Source organism: Aotus nancymaae, unplaced genomic scaffold (assembly GCF_030222135.1).
Source record: "Aotus nancymaae isolate 86718 unplaced genomic scaffold, 86718_ANA_hifiasm-v0.15.2.pri h1tg000040l, whole genome shotgun sequence".
NCBI classification, from domain to species: Eukaryota; Metazoa; Chordata; class Mammalia; order Primates; family Aotidae; genus Aotus; species Aotus nancymaae.
Window position 1 is genome coordinate 106420098 of NW_026988454.1, and position 22435 is coordinate 106442532.

At 36.3% G+C, this 22435-nt stretch overlaps 1 protein-coding gene across 2 annotated transcripts in view; it reads left to right on the top strand.

The window, feature by feature from the left end:
• COL21A1 (collagen type XXI alpha 1 chain) overlaps positions 1–22435 on the top strand; it is a 196317-nt gene that overhangs the window by 102210 nt on the left and 71672 nt on the right. For both annotated transcript variants that reach the window (XM_064360972.1, XM_064360971.1), the window contains 2 exons: positions 9017–9070; positions 9160–9213. In XM_064360972.1, coding sequence (XP_064217042.1) covers positions 9017–9070; positions 9160–9213 — 108 coding nt within the window. The remainder of the gene's footprint in view (positions 1–9016; positions 9071–9159; positions 9214–22435) is intronic.

Sequence of the window (22435 nt, forward strand, 5' to 3'; positions counted from 1 at the left end):
AAAAATGTAGCAGGACCGCAAGACAGGAAATGAGGTTAGCTATTGATCACCTCTCTTTGAATGTGAAAAACATAATTACTAGAGATTTAGGTTGGGAAGTAAGAATTACTAAAGATGGTTTAAGTTACCTTAAAAAGTTGCACAATCTCCTTTTGAAATAAACTTAGTATAAGTTTAAGTGTAACCTAACTCAGAGAATGAGGCGATTTACCAAAGGTTACTTGAATTCTCTGAATTTAGGTACCTAGCTCTATCTGCAGAGATTATTTGTCAAAGGTAGGCGGTGTTTTTATTTATGTGCTTAGCTTAAGGCAAATATTATAGGAAACTGGGTGATGTTGCTCTATATTTGTCTATCCCCTATTTACCTTTCCCTATAAGAGGGAGGGTTAGATTTAGGCAAAATCTCATTTATAGTTAATGTAGTTTTCTTTAATTTGAAGTAGAAATGTTGTTTACTTCACAGTAGCGTATAACTTCTCATTGTCCAGTAGAAATTATTTATGTTAATCCATAAAATATTTTTTATTTTTGTGTGACTTAATATTTTGCAACCAATTAAAATATACTTTCCTCTAGAGTCCCCTCTTAATCAGTGATATCATTAGCCACACTCACTGCATAGTCCAGAAACCTAGCTTAGCATCATTTCACAACTCCAAATTGCCTCCCATAACCCATTATTAGGTTAGACTAAATATACCCTGAGTGGAGTTGGTTGTACCTACTATTCTCTACCCCCTTCAAGAACCTCCCACCTAGTCTTCATGCTTTCTCCTGCCACTTCTTTATTTTAAATTATACTTTAAGTTCTGGGGTACATGTTCAGATCTTGCAGGATTGTTACATAGGTATACACATGCCATGGCGGTTTGCTGCAACCATCCCCCCTTCACCTACATTAGGTATTTCTCCTAATGTTATCCCTCTCCAACCTCCCAACCCTCTGCTATCACTCCACCAGTCCCCCACCCCCCAACAGACCCCAGTGTGTGATGTTCCCCTCCCTGTGTCCATGTGTTCTCATTGTTCAACACCCACTTATGAGTGAGAACATGTGGTGTTTGGTTTTCTGTTCTTGTGTCAGTTTGCTGAGAATGTTGGTTTCCAGATTCATACATGAGACATGAACTCATCCGTTTTTATGACTGCATAGCATTCCATGGTATATATGTGCCACATTTTCTTTATCCAGTCTATCCTTGATGGGCATTTGGGTTGGTTTCGAGTCTTTGCTATTGTGAACAGTGCTGCAATAAACATATGTGTGCATGTGTCTTTATAATAGAACAATTTATAATCCTCTGGGTATATACCCAGTAATGGGATTGCTGGGTCAAATGGTATTTCTGTTTCTAGATCATTGAGGAATTGCCACACTGCCTTCCACAATGGTTGCACTAATTTCCACTCCCACCAACAGTGTGAAAGTGTTCCTATTTCTCCACATCCTCTCCAGCGTCTGTTGTCTCCAGATTTTTTAATGATCGCCATTCTAACTGTCGTGAGATGATATCTCAATGTGGTTTTGATTTGCATTTCTCTAATGACCAGTGATGTTGAGCATATTTCCATGTTTGTTGGCTGCATAAATGTCTTCTTTTTTTTTTTAATTGTACTTTAGGTTCTGGGGTACATGTGCAGATCATGTGGGATTCTTGCATAGGTACATACATGGCAATGTGGTTTGCTGCCTCCATCCCTCTGTCACCCATATCTGACATTTCTCCCCATGTTTTCCCTCCCTAACCTGCCTACCCCTTGCTATCTCTCCCCTAGTCCCTGCCAACGGACCCAAGTGTGTGATGCTCCCCTCCCTGTGTCCATGTGTTCTCATTGTTCAACACCCACCTATGAGTGAGAACATGTGGTGTTTGATTTTCTGTTCTTGTGTCAGTTTGCTGAGAATGATGGTTTCCAGATTCATCCATGTCCCTACAAAGAACATGAACTCATCCTTTTTTATGGCTGCATAGTATTCCATGGTGTGTATGTGCCACATTTTCCTTGTCCAGTCTATCATCCATGGGCATTTGGGTTGGTTCCAGGTATTGTTTACAGGTACTCTTTACAACTTTGCTATTGTGAACAGTGCCTCAATGAACATATGTGTGCATGTGTCTTTATAATAGAATGATTTATAATACTTTGGGTATATACCCAGTAATGGGATTGCTGGGTCAAATGGAATTTCTATTTCTAGGTCCTTGGGGAATTGTCACACTGTCTTCCACAATGGCTGAACTAATTTATACTCCCACCAACAGTGTAAAATTTTCCTTAGTTCTCCACATCCTCTCCAGCATCTGTTGTCTCCAGATTTTTTAATGATCACCATTCTAACTGTCATGAGATTATATCTCAATGTGGTTTTGATTTGCATTTCTCTAGTGACCAGTGATGATGAGTATTTTTTCATATGTTTGTTGGCCTCATATATGTCTTCTTTTGAAAAGTGTTTGTTCATATCTTTTGCCCACTTTTGGATGGATTTGTTTGTTTTTTTCTTGTAAATCTGTTTTAGTTCTTTGTAGATACCCTTTCTCAGATGGGTAGATTACAAAAATTTTTTCTCATTCTGTTGGATGCTGGTTTACTCTAATGATTGTTTCTTTTGTACAGAAACTCTGGAGTTTAATTAAATTCCATTTGTCTATTTTGGCTTTTGTTGCCAATGCTTTTGGTGTTTTAGTCATGAAGTCCTTGGCTATGCCTGTGTCCTGAATGGTTTTGCCTAGGTTTTCTTCTAGGGTTTTTATGGTGTTTGGTCTTATGTTTAAGTCTTTAATGCATCTGGAGTTAATTTTAGTGTAAGTTGTCTGGAAGGGGTCCAGTTTTAGCTTCCTGCACATGGCTAGCCAGTTTTCCCAACACCATTTATTAAACAGGGAATCCTTTCCCCATTGCTTGTTTTTATCAGGTTTGTCAAAGATCAGATGGTTGTAGATGTGGGGCATTATTGCTGAGGCCTCTTTTGTGTTCCCTTGGTCTGTATCTCTGTTTTGGTACTAGTACCATGCTGTTTTGATTACTGTAGCCTTGTAGTATAGTTTGAAGTCAGGTGGCATGATGCCTCCAGCTTTGTTCTTTATGCTTAGGATTGTCTTGGCTATGAGGGCTCTCTTTGGTTCCATATGAAGTTTAACATGATATTTTCCAGTTCTGTGAAGAAGGTCATTGGTAGCTTGATGGGGTTAGTGTTGAATCTATAAATTACTTTGGGTGGTATGGCCATTTTCACAGTATTGATTCTTCCTAACCATGAGCATGGAAAGTTTTTCCATCTGTTTGTGTCCTCTCTTATTTCGTTGAACAGTGGTTTGTAGTTCTCCTTGAAGAGGTCCTTTGCATCCTTTATTCATTGTATTCCTAGGTATGCTGTTCTCTTTGTAGCAATTGTGAATGGCAGTTCACTCTTGATTTGGCTTTCCTTAGTCTGTTGTTGGTGTATAGGAATGCTTGTGATTTCTGCACATTAATTTTGTATCTTGAAACTTTGCTGAAGTTGCTTATCAGTTTAAGGAGATTTTGGGCTGAGATGATGGGGTCTTCTAAATATACAATCATGTTATCTGTAAATAGAGACAATTTGACTTCCTCCTTTCCTAATTGAATACACTTTATTTCTTTTTCTTGCCTGGCTAGAACTTCCAATACTATATTGAATAGGAGTGGTGAGAGAGGGCATCCTTGTCTAGTGCCAGATTTCAAAGAGAATGCTTCCAGTTTTTGCCCATTCAGTTTGATATTGGCTGTGGGTTTGTCATAAATAGCTTTTATTATTTTGAGATATATTCCAATGATACCTAGTTTATTGAGAGTTTTTAGCATAAAGGGCTGTTGAATTTTGTCGAAGGCCTTCTCTGCATCTATTGAGATGATCATGTGGTTTTTGTCTTTGGTTCTGTTTATGTGGTGGATTATGATTATAGAGTTATGTATGTTGAACCAGCCTTGCATCCCCAGGATGAAGCAGATGTCTTCTTTTGAAAAGTGCCTGTTCATATCCTTCACCCACTTTTTGATGGGGTTATTTGTTTTTTTCTTGAAAATTTGTTTTAGTTCTTTGTAGATTCTGGATATTAGCCCTTTGTTAGATGGGTGGCTTGCAAATTTTTTTTCCCATTTTGTTGGTTGCCAGTTCACTTTAATGATTGTTTCTTTTGCTGTGCAGAAGCTCTTAAGTTTAGTTAGATCCCTTTTGTCTGTTTTGGCTTTTGTTGCTGTTGCTTTTGGTGTTTTAGTCATGAAGTCCTTGCCTGTGCCTATGTCCTGAATGGTATTGCCTATGTTTTCTTCTAGGGTTTTTATGGTGTTAGGTCTTATATTTAAATCTTTATTCCATCTGGAGTTAATTTTTGTTTAAGGTGTAAGGAATGGGTCCAGTTTCAGCTTTCTGCACATGGTTAGTCAGTTTTTCCTGCCACTTCTAATCCATCCTCCACCGTGCAGCAAGTGATCTTTTCAGAGTACACATCTAATTGTATGACTCCCTGGTTTGTACGACTTTAGTGGCTTGGATAAAGGTCAGAGTCCTTTGTAAGACCCACAAGCCGTGCAGGTAACCTCCAGTCTACCTTTCTCGTATGTTTTTCAGCTGGATTCCCCTTGTTCTCTCTCCTATGGCTCTGTGGGTATGGCACATCTTTTCCTGATGCATGGCATACAGGAGGAATGACTCTTAGGCATTGTGCTTTCTTTAGTATTCCTTTAACTCTTAGAAAAGCTTGTCCCAACTGCTTGCCCTTCACATCCTATAGCAGTGTAGTTTTTTCTTAGCACTAACTCAGGTGTGATTTTACATATATTATTGTAACATATTAATGAAGTAATTTGAGCAATCAGTAAAAGGGTATAAACCACTTGACTAATACTTGGGTTAGGTAGCAAACTGATTTCTATATTCGTTATACATAGTATGGGAGAGATTTATGAATTTTCTTGAAATTTAATTGCATAGCGCTATAAAGCCTGCCAACAACTAGAAGATTTCATAGTGGACGTTAAAAGTATACACTTGACTTTGGTTACCTAGTTACGTGGGCTGTGTACCTAAGAGAATCTGTTGGAATTTTGGAAATCTTTGAAGAAAACTTTTTAATGGAATAAATTTTAAATCAGATTCTTACATTTTTAAAAGGAGAGTGACATCCAAAATTATTTCCTTGGAATTTATTCTGATTTTTAAGTTTAGAGTATTTAAAGGAAAGTGGTATCTCTACCCTCCTTACTTTGAAAAAATGTATATATTTAGATTGGCAGAATATTTTATGACACGATTAGAATTGAGTACAGAAGAATTGGTGACCCTTGCACATTTGGGGATTTTATTTCCTTAATTTCCATTTCAATGCTATACATCTTTCCTGGAGCTTTGTAACTATGAATCATGGAACAAAATTAAATTGATTCTGTATTCTTTTCTTCAACCCTACAATTTGGCAGTAAGAATATTTTTTTCCCTAAAAAATGACTCATTTATAAAAAGGTTTTCTGTGAACATGGAAAAGACTTAAATACTGTCAGAAATCTTGCAGATGGCAGTAGGGTGGATATTTGGACCTGCTAATAAATGCAAAATGGCAAAATTCATGTTGACCAGTATTAATCAGTCAAAGATTATAGGAAAGTTACAGTTCTAAAATAAGACATGACATGTTGTGTTCTGAAAAATAAGAACTCAGTAAAGTATATGAAAAGCTTATTTTTTTGTTTTTATTTTAAGGTATTTTTCATTCTTTAAGGTTGACCCGGCTATGAGTCAACCAATGTTTTATTTCTTTTTCCTCTTGGAAATTATTCTGTGTTGTAATATTCCCCCTTTTAATCTTTATTTTCCTGGTTTTTAGTCCAAAATTTGTTTTCTAAATTTCATTCTCTTTCTTCTGGGGTTTCGCCCTAGGATTCCCCCAGCTTGGATGTCGTTTGGTTTTCTTTATTTTGTTACTAAGTATGTTTCCTCTAGCTTCTAAAACAACATTTGCATTTCTTTCTGCAATTAGTATTTTAAGAATGCATCTAATTGTAACCTTAAAAATATATGTATCACAACATTCTCAAATTCTGAGAAGTACTTACTATTCTTATACTGTAATTCCTCCAAGGATATAAGAAAGAGAGCCATTATGAAATACACCGAGGCCATGTTTGCATGTTTAGCATTAGGTCTGTATAATGCTGTAAGGAGTTAAATCAAAAAGATGATGACTGGACCTGCCATTCTCAAAGTACTAATGGTGGCTGATAAGGCTGTTGAATAACATTCTGCAGAAGTATTCTTGTGGTTTTGTACAATAGTCATTGAGTCTGAAGAAAAGAAAGAAACTCACATTTATTGAGTACCTAATATCTGCCAGAATCTTCACCTGTGACTCCATTTGTTTCTTTTCAAAAGTGAAGTGGATGATTGTATCAGTTTATGGTAAGAAACTAAGCCTTTACTAGGCAAAGTGATTTAGCCAAAATCTCATAGAAAGTAAAAGGAAGAGCAAAAAGTCAGGACAAGGTCTTTTCTAATTTCAAATTCATCGTCTTTCCACTTCACTCTATTGCCTCCCAGGATTTGGGGATTGATGACTCTGCCTGAGGTCACATTATGAGTCAGAGGTAAGTTGGGAACACAGTTAGGGCATCTCCATGTTGTTTTAATCTGTAAAATGCAGTGTGTCCTCTATAACAAACACATCAACTTTTTCAAAGAGGGGAGACAGCATAGCAACATTTACTCTTTTGTGAAAGATTAATTTTCTTAAAAACGTAGTAAGGCAGATATGACATCTGGCTTAATTTTTGAAAAACTGTAAAAGAAAAATAATTCGTTAAATGTGAACTTTGCAGATGATCACCATTTTGATCAATGGCCAATTTCCATGGTAACTTTCTTTTGAGGAATTTTATGAACATTCCTTTTCTCTGGGTACTCAGATTTCTAAACAATTTAAAAATAGTCTTGTAAAATTGATTTCTTTGAATCTGATGAGTCAATCCACAATGATCAGATCTGACCCGCCGTGAAGCCCTTTCTGATAGAGAATGTTCCCACTGGTTCTATCAACTTACTAGCTGTGTAACTTTGGGCAAGTTATTTAACTTCTGTGCCCTAGTTTCCTCATCTGAAAAAAAAGATAATTTAGAACCTACATTAAAGAGTGGTTGTAAGGAGGAAAGTGAATTCTAGATTTGTTAATTGCTATCAGTGACAGAGTTGAGATTGAATTCCAGGCCTATCTGATTCCACAGTGGCCGAGGGAAGGAGTCAGTAATAACTAGAGTAGTAGACATACAGGACTGAGCAAGGTCTGTGCAAATTGAATTTCTTCTTTCTTTTGAGTAATCTTGAGAACAGGAAACATGAGATTACTAAATGTTTGCATTTTGTCCTGAAAGCTGCCCAAACATAACATGATTCCTTGAGGAAAGATTTTTTTTTACACATTTGTGTATAGCGTTGATGACTTTAAATGATTCCAATGTTTTATCAGCAGCAGTGTACCAAACAATGTGTTTATTGCCAAAAATACAGAAATGAATTAAACCTGGCCTTTCATCTCAAGGGGACTCATAATCTAGTGATGGAGACAGTGCTAGTCTAGCAGATGATAGGTTGGAAAAATGCACATTGTTTTGTCTGGAGTATGGAGAGGTTGATAATCAGACTCACTGTTGCCTGATGAGGTGCAATGGTTAAGGATTGGGCAAAGGGACTCAAGAAAAAAGGTTGAATCTGAGAAGTTATGGAGAAATCATTACAATATATTCTGTGAAGAACTGAATAGAGTAAAGGATGATGGTTGGTGATAAAAATTATATAGTCTTTGTCATTCTGGAAGTAACTGAGAAGGCAGTTTACACAATAGAAAATGTAAGTGCATGTAAAAGGAGAAAAACAATAACCTAAGACTGATCTTTCAGAGACAAATCGTTATTACTACAGGTAACAAAGAATATTAGAAAGGATATTTGAAAATGTGAGTAGAAAAACAGGGAATTATTATGTCTCTAAAACAGTTAAAAATGTATTGACAGGTGAGTGGATGAATGTGGGGACCAATGCAGACACCCATGAATAGCCGCATAGAAATGAAGCTTTTAGATTTATGAATGAAGATGAAATTGGAAACATTAATGAGATCTGTGTTAACGTAGTTGACAATGAAGACTTGTACTCAAACAGTAAGATCTAAGAAAGATGGAATCTGAATAGAGAATATGAGAAAGATGGAATTTGATAGTGGTTATTATGTCTGTAGGTACCAGGTGGTGGTTCATTAACCTGACAGTGAGCCCTGAGAAAACTAGATGAATGTTTAGGGCCTACAAGTTAATTTGGAGACTTTAGCTGCCATGTGCTAAATGAACAATAAGTAGTTTGCCTGTGTCTAAAAAAATGGCGCTATTTTACCAAAGTTCCAGTTTTTGTGAAGGGATGTCTAAGAAGCAGTGGAGATGAAAGTGACTTCTCTCTTTGCTCTCCCCTAAGCAGACAGCCCAGCCTTGGGGGACCATAGGGGTTATGTTACAACTACCTTCTTGCATTTAACATCAGCAGCTTTCTAAAATGAGTAATCTAAAGATTGAAGAATAACATTAATCAAGGGTTAATTTATTCTAGGGATTAACTCAGATGGCCATTAATTAGATAGTTTATAAATACATATTTATTTAATCCTCCAATCTCTTGAGATGTTTCTCTCTTGGGTATGTTGAATATATTTCTAATAAATCCAGTACATTTCTTAAGAAAGTGTGAACATTAACTCTCCTCTTAATTTAAGATTTTCTAAATAGTTTTATTAATCTACAAATATTTAGGACCCTATATACTTTTTAAAGAATTTCCTAAAGATCAAAGGGTATTAATTCCTTATTAAGCATTTAACGCTGTGTTATTTTGGAGCTGTCTCTAAGTGAAGTTTTAGGTGTGAGAAACTTGAGATAAGAGTGAATTCTGAAACAGAGAACTTCTCTTGGTGAATATAATGAAATATTAATTTTTAATTTTTAAATTTTTCTTTAGGGACATCAAGGAATTGCAGGGACACCAGGTGTTCCAGGAACTCAAGGAATGCAAGTATGTGATCCACTTAGACATTTTATAAATTTTATTTTTAGTGAACTACAAACTATTATTAACAAAATTTTATTTTGTGGTTAATTTAGGGAGCTCGAGGACTACCAGGCTACAAAGGAGAACCAGGGAGAGATGGTGACAAGGTAAACACACACACAAATGCAATTGGTGGTTTTAATTCCTCAAAGATAAAGGACGTTAGCTGTGATGGCTTCCATTCAGTGGTCTTCACCTTTGTGAATTCTAAGATTTGTGGGCTCAGAAATTTGTTGGTGGCTATTAGCCAATTATAAAGCTTATAGAATGCTTTTATCAATAGATAAAGAAAGTCATCACTGACCACTGTCAAATGAAATAGACATTGGTATTGCCCTATGCCATGTTCTCTCCCTGTGGTTAAACTCCACAGGAAGTTACTTTCTTAGAGGGGAGTCAGTTATGTGAAAAAAATGTGTTACCATGTTAGTCTCAGTTAGCCCAATACCCAAGGGACCATCTCCACAATAGGTATCTATCTGGCATGTGGCCTCTTGGCTCAGCCTTAATGGACTTCACCCTTTGGGCTTTAATGAATACAGACAACATTTTTATTACTGACTTTTTATTTTATTTTATTTTTACAACTCTGAGATTCTCCAAGCTTCCTGTGAAGTATATATTCATTAAATATGCTAGTACTTTCCCATGGATCCACTCAGCACCTACTGGTGGCTAGTCTATGGCCAAGATGCCCAGTTATATTTGTTCAGATCCCCATGTTGATTTGTTAGGTTAATTCTTAAAATACAATCTTGTTTTCAAGTCTTTGAAGGCATTTTGCTGTTTGCTTGTGATAAAAACCTTTTCTGTCATCCTTGAAAAATTCTTGCGTTGTTAGAATTTACACACGCGCTAATGTGCACAGTATTCACATCTAAAACACTGATCTAGACTGTATCCATTTTATGATTGTATGCATGCTTACATTGGTTGCAGAAAATTATAGCTGTTAAAAGTACCATCTCGAGTCTGATGGATCTGTTTCTCTCAAACTATTTGTTGTGGAGCAAGTTACTTAATGTCTCTGAATCTTATTTTCTTTATTTACAAAATGGGGATTTTTTTAATAGGTTTATTGTGAGGGTTAAATGAGATAATACATGAAAACTACACAGTATGGTTTCTGGAACAGGGTTTTTCTTAAATAAGTGGTTCTTTTCGTGGTTCTCTTTTGTTCATCAGCTAGCACGGTTGTAGTTGGGATGTAGCATAGGTTGGCCTGGCACTGTGTCTTGAGCAAGTCATGGCTGAGAGCAGTCATCAGGGCAAATAGAACAGTGAGTGACTGGAAAAGAGGTAGAGGGAAAATGGTATTGGTAAAGGCAGAGTTATAGGGAGAATTAGAGGAGGTAAAGCAGAAGCAATAGTTGGTATACATGCCAGAGAAGAAGTGTAAAATCCTTATTTCTACTAAGTGACCCTGGGCCTCCATGAGACTTTCAGCCACTTAACAGTCTCTGCCAGTTTTAAATGTTGGAGGAATCTATAGATAGTAGGGAGGAGGCCAGGCCATAGGCATGGGACGTATCTTATAGACTCATGCTCTGGAGGTATCATAGGAAACAGTCCGACCTTCTTCAGGTGAAGGGGGATTGATTACACTGGCAGGGTGGGGATACATGTTCTGAGGAGACCATGTACCAGGCACCTACCTTCTAGTCTACAGGATCATGGTTGTCTGTCTTCTCAGAAATAGCCTGATTTTGGGGAAAAAAGGTATGAAAACATATATGTTTTAATGGATGAATAAATATATTATTTTCCCTTTGGTTGAGTGTTTTAATTTATATTTGACAGATAAAATTGTATATATTTTCCATGTACAACATTTATTAAAGTATATATTGTGGAATGACTAAATCCAGCTAATTAATATATACATATATATAAAACTCACATAAATATCATTTTTGTGGTGAGAACACTTTACATTCACTCTTAGAATTTTTCAATAATACAGTGATATATAATATAATAATTAACCCTAGTCACCAAATTGTACAAAAGATCTCTTGAACTTATTCCTCATAGCAAGCTTAAATTTTGTATCCTTTGGTCAATGTCTTCCTAATCCCCATCCTCCCATCCACCCCAGCCTCTGGTAACTACCCCTCTACTTTCTATTTCTATGAGATCACGTTTTTCAGATTTCACATATAAGTGAGATAATATGGTATTTGTCTTTCTGTGTCTGACTTATTTCGCTTAACGAAATGTCTTACAGGTTCATTCATGTTGTTGAAAATGACGGGATTTCCTTCTATTTTATAGCTGAGTAGTAGTCCATTGTGGATATGTACCACGATTTATTTATCCATTTATCCATTGACAGAACTTAGGCTGAGTCCATGTCCTGGCTACTGGGAATAGGGCTGCTTTAAAGATGGGAGTGCAGGTATCTCTCCAACATACTGATTTTATTCTTTAGTTGAGTTTTACACACTATAGATAAAAAGGGGGATTTTATTTGTACATCTTAAAATAATGGAACTAAATTTTTATGGGAATAAATATTCCTTATTTTAAAATAATAGAATAATAACAATTCTACTAGTGGTATCTTATGCCAACTACTTTATTGTTTGGGGTCATTGTGTTGTCTTTTAAATATAGGTGTGAATTTTACAGTGTCATAAATTCTACTGGATAAGATAAATAGGACATATATTTATGCAAAGGTCTCTGTTCTCAGACCAGTCATGGATTTTATTTCGAGTTGATTGTTTTCTGAAGTTCATTGTTGGGGTTAAACTCTGATCTGACATAGTCATTGTGGGTCTAAAATCACCATGCGCTACCTTCCAAGTTTCCTCCTCACATTCCATGTGGCTTCTGAGAGTTCTCTGCCCAGACCTAAAATAATTTGGTAAGTTAATTGAAGGATTTTCCTTGATTATTCCTTTATAATATGGTTCCTTCATTTTTGAAAATGAAGGGTTAAAAAACAGATCCCTGAGATGACTTCGACTTGTGGCAGTGCAAGATACTTTTCCAGGCATCACGCAGTGGCCTTTGAAAGACTATTTCACACAATACTGTTCTCCATTAGGATATTTTCCCAGAATAATTTCCATTTTGTGGATTTTCTCCGAAGACTCCTACAGTAGGAATTTCCACTTAAGATAATTGAAATTAGATGTGCTTTCTTGCTGACTTCAACATTTGTTCTTCACATGTCGCACAACAGAATATATATAGACTTTGCAGGATTATTTTTTCATCCTCAATTTACAAAATCAAAGGAAATTTACTCAGCAAATAGTCTTCAATTGGTAACTCCTTTTATTACATGTTTTAAACCTATTCTTTGAAATCTAAAAAATACTTTTAAAGTATTTCATACTTTAAAATACTTCCTCGATATTAAACTAATATTTAAATCATATGGAGAAATATTTTTTGTCAAAACTTACATTAGGCTATGCTGGTTAATGGTTATTTTTTGTTAAAACTTACATTAGGCTATGCAGGCTATGCTGATATATATTTATGAATTTTCAAATTGAGTATGAAACTTTTTATGGCAAATTCAATTTTAGAGATGTAGGAAATATGAGTAATTTATTTTTTAACTTATCCAGACTCTGTACAAATTCATGACTTGATTTTTCTGGGCTTTAGAAGTAAAATATCATAATTATATCTAAGGTATTATTATTGGACAAATTATAGATTTTATTTTCTTTGTTAGTACATTCAACTTTTAAGTGGTCCCTTCAAAACCTCACTTTCCCATTGTCCTCAGCACCCAGACTGGAGCATCATGTGATGGGTAAGACTTCCCTACCTGAATAAAGTTCCTTACATCTGGGCTTCAAACATCAAAAAACTAAGTGCTTTTACAGTGGTTTCTATTATAGAGTCAGTCATAACCAAGGAACTCCAATATATATTTTGAGAGAATATGGGTAAAAAAGGTAAAAATGTTAGAGATAATATGTTAAAACTTAGTATTTTAGTGATATTACTTCTTTCAGTGTTCCTTGAAGACCAAACAAAAATGAAAAAACAGAGAGAGTCTACCCATGTAATTTTCTGATAACACTATGCCTAAGCACTTTGTGTGTGTGTGTGTGTGTGCGTGCACTCACGTGTGCACATGTATGCATGAGTATGAGATTTGGGGCTTAAAGCAGTTACAGATTATAGGCTTAGTTTTGAATTCAGACTGCTTGCCTCTCAAGTCACACTTCTTAACCTCTTTAAATCTGGTTTTTATCATCTGGAGAATGGAAGCCATAGTATTACTTGCATAGGCTTTTTGTGAACATTAAATGAGGGCATGCATGTGATTGGCCTAAATGAAGTGCTATAAATTGGTGATGATAGTGACAATGATTATGATTTGTTATTGGGGCCGTCATTCTGGTGATTATTAAGGCAAAATTTTTGAAACTGTCTTTGAGTTATTCTTTATCCTTCCTCTCTCTGTTGAAGTGCTGCATCTGAAACAATCAGAAATTCCCTAAATATCTTCCCACTGTGTCTGCCTTCTTACCTGTATGTGTACCTACACTCTGCCTTTCCTCCTCTTACTGTGGGTGAAGTGTCCATGTGTAGTCCACAAGCCTTTCTTGCACTCTGGACCCATCTTTCTTCATTACTTTGTGTTATTAACTAGCCCTTCTCTTTTCTAGTTAAATTTTCCCAATAACCTAATGGATGATCCATTTGAAACCACCCAAACATCCCCACTTCCTCTACCACATAGCTTCCTTTACCTACCACGCCATTACTTCATTTCTCATTATAGTACAAGTGCTCCAAAAGGTTTGCCTTTATTCTCTGCACATTTTTACTTCCATTTCTCTCTTTGACCCATTCTTTTTTTTTTTTTTTTTTTTGAGACGAAGTTTCACTCTTGTTACCCAGGCTGGAGTGCAATGGCGCAATCTCGGCTCATCGCAACCTCCGCCTCCTGGGTTCAGGCAATTCTCCTGCCTCAGCCTCCTGAGTAGCTGGGATTAGAGGCACGCGCCACCATGCCCAGCTAATTTTTTGTATTTTTAGTAAAGACGGGGTTTCACCCTGTTGACCAGGATGGTCTCAATCTCTTGACCTCGTGATTCACCCGCCTCGGCCTCCCAAATCTGACCCATTCTAGTAGGACTTCCATCCCAACCTTCTGCAGCATATTTAGATCACCAGTCTACCATCTTTGAAATCCATTAGTCAGCATTTTTCAATTATTTCTTCTTTTCTTGCTGTATGTCTCCACAGCATTTGACACTGTTGACTATTGCCTCCTTCTTGGGACAACTTCTTCTCTTAGCTTCTGGGATGCCACATGCTCCTAGATTTTTCCTGTCTGGCACTAGTTACCTTTTCATGTTTTCTTGTTGGCTCTTTCTCCTCCTCCTCCACACATTCCCTAAATGTTGGGGTGCCTCCAGGATTCAGCCCTGTCCTCTTCCCTTTCCTCATTAAGAGATTTTATTATTGTAATATTAATAAGTATAAACATATGAATATAAATGTATATATTAAATACATATGCATATGTTTATTATATGTATATATTAAATATCTATTATGTATATGTATATATGTATATATTAAATACATATGCATATATTTTATAATTTAGGAATGATAATTATTGATATGATTAATGTAGTAAATAATAACAATAATGACATACATATATGCACAATCTCTTTTCTAAAAAACATTTTGCTTCATCTGAATCTGGAGAAACTTGAGGTTGTTACAATCAAGATTTTCAGAAAACAACTTTCTCTACTTTTTATGGAAACGGTGGTACTATTAGGTTGGTGGAAAAGTAATTGTGTTTTTTGCCATCATTTTCAATGGCAAAAACTGCAATTTCCTTTAAAAAAAATTCTTTCCTCAGAGGCTTTTCTGTCCAAGCAGTACTAGTTCTGCCCTCCCTAAATATTCTCTGGTATTAGGCTTTGTTGTGTGTCTTCCTGTATACATGGTGCTGACTTATGTGTGCTCAGGTTTTAACTAATTCTATGTCTGCTTTTGCAATCTTGATCATCTCCTGATCTTTCAACCTTTCGTCTTTTAAAGCTATATAATAGATTTAACATCTTAGTTTATTATGAAAAACTATTAATTCCATGTCTTGCCTTATTTTTTGGCTGTTACTGCTCTCTGTCCTGTTTTCTCTTTTTTTCTACTGATATTATAAGGAAACTTAAAACTTTTATTGAATTTTTATAGAATGCCTCATATTTTGTTCTAAACTCAGTTTTTATCTTCTCTTTGGACATCTTCTCTTGTATGGTCATTGAGAAGCTACTGCAGTGACTCAGTAGTAGAAGTTTGGAAATCTGTTTCTTTTGTAGGCATGAGTAGTCCGATGGCAGTCCCAAAGCCCAATTGGAATGCCCATCACTGTGTTAGAGGAATTATTTTAGTAGAATAAAATAGTTTCCCATAAGTCATTATTGCCTGAGCTTGTGTAAGAGTTAGCATTTGTGTTTTTCTGTTGTTGTTGTTTTTGCTTTTATTTTTTGTGAGAGGAAAAGAAGCCTCAGATCTGTGCAAAACTTATGTGTTGGTACTTGCAGGGTTTTTACTGTGGTGTGTACATTCTTCTATTTTATTCCTGGATATGTTTTGCATCGATTTTGTCCATATGCATTCCCCTTCACATTTAATCCTCACAAAAAGTCCTGTGGGGTTAGTACAGTAAGTCATACTTGATCATTTTAGATTAATTGTCAAGTAAGTTATCCTTATTTTACCTTTTGGAAAACTGAAAAATGAAGAGCTTAAGTCATTTGTGTAAAGTTACTGAAGGATTCAGGGGGTTGAAATCCTTGATCCTAATCTGACTTTCTTTTTCCTATATTTTTCTGCTTTGGCCAGAATAGTTTTTCACTTTGCAACTTGTACTCCTTTTAGTCTACTGCCTGTACTGTGAGAAGAATCCATGAATGCTTCTCAGGAGCCAAGAAGATAGGCAGGGGAAGGAGCAGACGGATGAGTACCCACGGTCATTCAGACTGGGCTATGAGAGTATTCATGGTCTTTATGTTTCTTTCTAGGGAAGAGGGATAGTTAATTCTAGATCAAAAGTCATCAGACCTTTAAATGGCAAAATGTATTTCAGTAAAAGACTTTTGGGCATGTAGCCTCATATATAAATATTAATTATCTGTGCTACTAAGTAAAGTCCTTTATGAATTTGAATGAATTAAAAGACATTTTAAAAAATGAATTAAAAATAGTAGTTCTCATCTTCTTTTTCTACCCCCCAAAATAATCTTGACTTGACTGAAGACTGTGACTCTAGATTGACTTAAGAGATCGACGGTCTCCTCAAAGTTATATTCTTCAGCTATGAAAGGTTTGGAAGCTGCCTGTGAGAAATGGAATTTATATTACTATCTTGGATTCTCTTTGACATTAATCATCTGTAAACTCTGATAGGACCAAGAGTGTGACTCCCCCAAATATTTGTTTTATTGAAATTTTCTTTGAGCACTCAAGGGTGTTGGCTGTGTTTTGGGAAATGAAAACATTTTTAATATTCAGCAAATTATTATTAATCACAAGTGAAGCAATTGGTAGGATAGAGGATCTTAATACTGTAATAACAAACAAATACCAAATGTTTTAAGCTTGTGGCTTAAAACATCAAAGGTGTTTTGCTCATCAAACTGTATATTTATCATCAGCAGTGAGGAGTTCCCCATTGTTTCACAGGGAGACTCAGGTTAACAGACATTTCACCATCTAGGTCATGACCAATTATGGTAGCAGGTGCAGGGAGAATCAAGCATTGGCTTTTAGATCACTATCATTCATGTTTAATTAACTAGGGCAAATTGTGCAAACCACATAGATTTTAACAGATTAGGAAAGTGTGATTTCCCATATGCCAAAGAGTGGAGAGGAATCTGGATATTGGTAAATAGTAGTTGTACCAAGAAAAAAGTCGGAATGAGTCAAGGATGAATTCTTTCCTCAAAGAGGTTGGAGTCTAATAAAGGACATAACACAAAATAACTGTATTTCAAAACAGTCAGTGTTAAGTACCAAAGAAGAGAGTCAAAGAAAATTCTCCAGGAGTTTAAAGGAAAGTTGCAAATTGGAAAGGCTTCATGAGAGAAAGCATAAAGAAAATGTTAATCACAGCTATACAATGTAGGGACTGTTTTTATCAAATTTAAGATATCTCTAAGTAAGGTTGCCTTGGTTTTTTATTTATTGGTATTTGGTATTACCAGTAAGACTGTAAGAAACATCTCGGAATATATTTCTCAGTAATTTTTCATGAGTTTATCAATAGGAAAAATTCTCAGAAGTAGAATTGATTATTGGATCAAAGGGTTAATTTCATAGTTACACTTTGATTTAAATTGCTTATTCAATTCCCAGAAAGTTGATTCTCTCTCAATAAGTATATGAAAATATCTTTTATCACACTCTATCAGCATTGTTTTTTTTTTTCAATTTCTAATTTTCACCAGTATAATTTAGAAATGGTACTGGTTTGATTTTCATTGCTTTATTAGCAAGTTGGGTAAGGTTATCTTGACATGTGATTTTGGGGCATTGTGTTACTTCTCTGTAATTTGCCTATTTTCTCATATCTTCTATTTTCCTACTGGGCTGTGATCCTTTTAACAATTGATTTTTGTATGCATTTCACAAATTGTTTATATGTGTGAAAATATTTTTTCTGGGTTGTACTATGTGTTTTGACTTGGTTTTTGGAATTTTAACCATAGAGAAAATTTTCATTTTTATATAAAGTACTTTTCTCTTCTCTTTTTTCCTTTGTATATAAATAGAAAGGTTTCACATTCTAGCATGTTGGTTATAATTATTGATGATTTTATTTTTGTAATTTTATTTTTTTTTTACCATTAAATCTTTGGTTTATGGAGTAAAGTTAGATAAGCATTTGTATTAGTCTATTTTCATGCTGCTGATAAAGACATATCCAAGACTGGGCAATTTTCAAAAGAAAGAGGTTTAGTGGACTTACAGTTCCACATGGCTGGGGAGGCCTCACAATCATGCTCACAGGCAAGGAGGAGCAAGTCACGTCTTACATGGATAGAAGTAAGCAAGGAGAAATAACTTGTGCAGGGAAACTCCTGTTTTTGAAACCATCAGATCTTGTGAGACTTACTATCATGAGAACAGCACATGAAAAACCCACCTCTGTGATTTAATTACCTCCCACTGGGTTCCTCCCACAATAAGTATGAATTATTGGAGTTTCAATTCAAGATGAGATTTGGTTTGGGACACAGCCAAACAATATCATTCTGCTTCTGATCCCTCCCAAAACCAATCATGCCTTCCCAACAGTACCCCAAAGTCTTAACTTATTTCAGCATTAACTCAAAAGTTCAAGTCCAAAGTCTCATCTGAGACAAGGCAAGTCCTTTCCACCTTTGAGCCAGTAGAAGCCAAAGCAAGTTAGTTAATTCCTAGATAAAATAGGGGTACAGGCACTGGATAAATACTCCCATTCCAAATGGGAGAAATTGACCATAACGAAGAGGCTAAAGGCCATATGCAAGTCTGAAATCCACTGGAGCAGTCAAATGTTAATGCTCCAAAATGATCTCCATTGACTCCATGTCTTACATCCAGGTCATGCTGATGCAAGAGGTGGGTTCCCATGGTCTTGGGCAGCTCTGCCTCTGTGGCTTTGCAGGGTACAGCCTCCCTTCTGGCTGCTTTCATGGGCTGGCATTGAGTGTCTGCAACTTTTCCGGGTGCATGGTGCAATTTGTCGATGGATCTACCATTCTGGGGTCTGGAGGATGGTGACCCTCTTCTCACAGCTCTGCTAGGCAGTGCCCCAGTAGGGACTCTGTGTGGGGGCTGCAACCCCACATTTCCCTTTCTCACTGCCCAAGCAGAGGTTCTCCATGAGGACCCTGTCCCTGCAGCAAACTTCTGCCTGGGCATCCAGGCATTTCCATACATCCTCTGAAGTCTAGGCAGAGGTTCCCAAACCCCAATTCTTGATTTTTGTGTATCTGCAGGGTCAACACCACATGGAAGCTGTAAGGCTTGGAGCTTCCACCCTCTGAAGCAATGGCTTATGCTGTACCTTGGCCCCTCTTAGCCATGGCTGGAGTGGCTGGAATGCAGGACACCAAGTCCCTAGGCTACTCAGAGCAAGGGGGCCCTGAACCTGGCCCAAGAAACCATTTTTTCCTCATAGGCCTCCAGGCCTGTGATGGGAGGGGCTGCTGTGGAGACCTCTGACTTGCCCTGAAGATATTTTCCCCATCTTCTTGAGGGTTAACATTCAGCTGGTCATTGCTTATGTAAATTCCTGCAGCCAGCTTGAATTTCTCCTCAGAAAATATGATTTTCTTTTCTATCACGTTATCAGGCTGCAAGTTTTCCAAATTTTTATGCTCTGCTTCATTTATAAAATTGAATCTCTGTCAGCACCAAGTTACCTCTTGAATGCCTTGCTGCTTAGAAATTTCTTCTGCCAGATACACTAAATTATGTCTCTCAAATTCAAAGTTCCACAAATCTTCAGGACAGGGGAAAAATGCCACCAGTCTCTTTGCTAAAACATAACAAGAGTCATTTTTATTCTGTTCCCAACAAATTCCTCATCTCCATCTGAGACTACCTGAGACTGGATTTCATTGTCCATGTCATTGCAAAGCAATTCAAGTCTGTAAAGAGTTCCAAACTTTCTCACATTTTCCTGTCTTCTGAGCCCTCCAGACTGTTCCAACTTCAGCCAGTTACCCAGTTCCAAAGTTGCTTTCACATTTTTGGGTGTCTTTTCAGCAGCGCCCCATTCTACTGGTACCAGTTTACTGTATTAGTCTGTTTTCATGCTGTTAATAAAGACATAGCCAAGACTGGGCAGTGTACAAAAGAAAGAGGTTTAATGGACATACAGTTTCATGTGGCTGGGGAGGCCTCACAATCATGGTGGAGGGCAAGGAGGAGCAAATCAAGTCTTAAACATGGATGGCAGCTGACAAAGAGAGAAAGCTTGTGCAGGGAAACTCCCATTTTTAAAACCGTCAGATATCATGAAACATACTATCACAAGAACAGCACAGGAAAGACCCACCCCCATAATTCAATTACCTCCCACTGGGTTCCTCCCACCACAGTGGGAATTGTGGGAGTTACAATTCAAGATGACATTCAGGTGGGGAAACAGCCAAACCATATCAGCATGCTTATTTTATAAAATCATTTTCCTAAATAGCCAGTTGCCATTACCGTAATATTTATGGAATACCACTTTATTCTCCACTTACTTGAAAAACCATCTTTATCATTACAGTTCCATTTTCATTTGGGCCTGGTGTTTTTGGCTTTTCATTCTCTTCCATTGATCTGTCTACATCTTCTCCACTGTAGAATTGTTTTAATTACTGTCACATCATGATCTGACTTAATATTGGCAGGGCTAATCCTCCCTCATTATTCTTTATAATCAAAATTTTCCTGGCTATTTTTGAATACTTATTTTTCCAGATAAAGCTCAGTATCTTTCCTTCAATTTTTTAGAAATTACTATTCTTATTTCAATTAGAATTCCTTTGCACATATGGATTAGTTTAGAAGCGGTCACATCTCTCCAATTGCTGTTTAAGATTATGGCTTATTTTTCTTTTTACTTCAATCTTGAATTTTTTTGTTATTAGTCCTGAGCATTACCCATGTTTATATTAACCTCACAATTTTTTATCTCTTATGTTTTCATTATAAATGTAGCCCTTTTAACATATATTTTATGTTGGTTATATTATATATATATATAAAGCTATTTATTTTTTATAATTTTAAAGCACCAAATGAATTTATTTCTCTTATTCATTTAGAGTATTAGATCTATTGACATATTAGAGGTATAAAAAATATTTTTCTTCCTTTTTTAGCCCTATTTCTATATTTTGTCTAAATTTGTTGGTAGTCCAGAAAGAAACATTAAAAATTGTGCAAATACAGGGTAATTTTGTTTTCATTTTAAGTCTTAAACAGGCATAGTCTCTTTTAGTTCAATTTGGTGGTTCTTTTGGTATTATATAATAACTCTCTCAATAGCATATCGCATATGTATATGTGTGTGTATTTGCAATTTTATGTTTTTGACTTTTGATTTCAGCCAATAGCAACATCCACAATCTTGTTTCAATCATATCTCCCTGTCTACACTTACCACGCATTCACTACACCCTTTGTTTACTTTTCATGAGCCAACTGTCCAGCTTGACAGGACTTACTGAATCCTCCCTCAATGGACTCAGAGATTTTTTTTTTTTTTTTTAGATGGAGTCTCACTCTGTCACCAATGCTGGAGTGCAGTGGTGTGATCTTGGCTCACTGCAACCTCTGCCTCCTGGGTTGGAGCAATTCTCCTGCCTCAACCTCCTGAGTAGCTGAAATTACAGGTGTGTGCCACCATGCCTGGCTAATTTTTGTATTTTTAGTAAAGGCAGGATTTTGCCATGTTGGTCAGGCTGATCTTGAATTCCTGATCTCAGGTGATCCTCTCACCTTGGCCTCCCAGAGTGCTGGGCCTGAACGCAGAGATTTTAAGGATGGTGTTTATAGCCATATCTTTTATTCATCCCTCTGGTGGCTGAGTTTTAATTGGACTTTTATTATTTAAAAGTGTTCCTATTTCATTAGAGATGGGAAAAACAATTGTATCTCCCAATCCCAGTATTTTTACACTTGGTCTATTTCTTTTCATTACTACTTGCAACCTGGCCAATTCTTTTCTGAGCTCATATATTTTTTTAAAAAAAATACCTTTTCAAATACTGTCAGTGAGTCAGTTCATAATATATATTAATGTTCTGTTTTCTCAGTTCTTTACCTCAAGCCATAAATTCATTTCATACGTTATTTGCCTTTGCAAGTTATTACAAGCAAGGTTTTTAAAAATCAATTATTTCACCACTTCTTTACAGAAGACACCATGTTTCCAACCTTCAGTAATTGTTTTTCATTGCTCACTACCTATCCCCAAAGCCAATGGCATATATACATTTTAATATTGTTGTTGTGGCAGCCTCCTGTTTCTAATATTTCAACTGTACTAATTAACTTAGGCTAAGCAGCGTTGTCGTAACAGATGACTCAATGATCAGAAGCCAACACGGGAGCCATTTTTCTTTTAAGTTACATGCCCATCCTGGATAGGCTTTGGCCCAACTTTATCTCTTCTTTGCTATTCATTGCTCTAAAACCTTATAAATAACTTGATGGAGTATAATGTGTTTGAGCCATACTTTTTTGTGTTCCGTGTTTTGTACATATCGTTTCACTGTTCCTCGACAGTTTTGCTGACAACTTGTGCTGCTTGCTCTCTCTCTCTCCTTCTCTCTCCTCTCA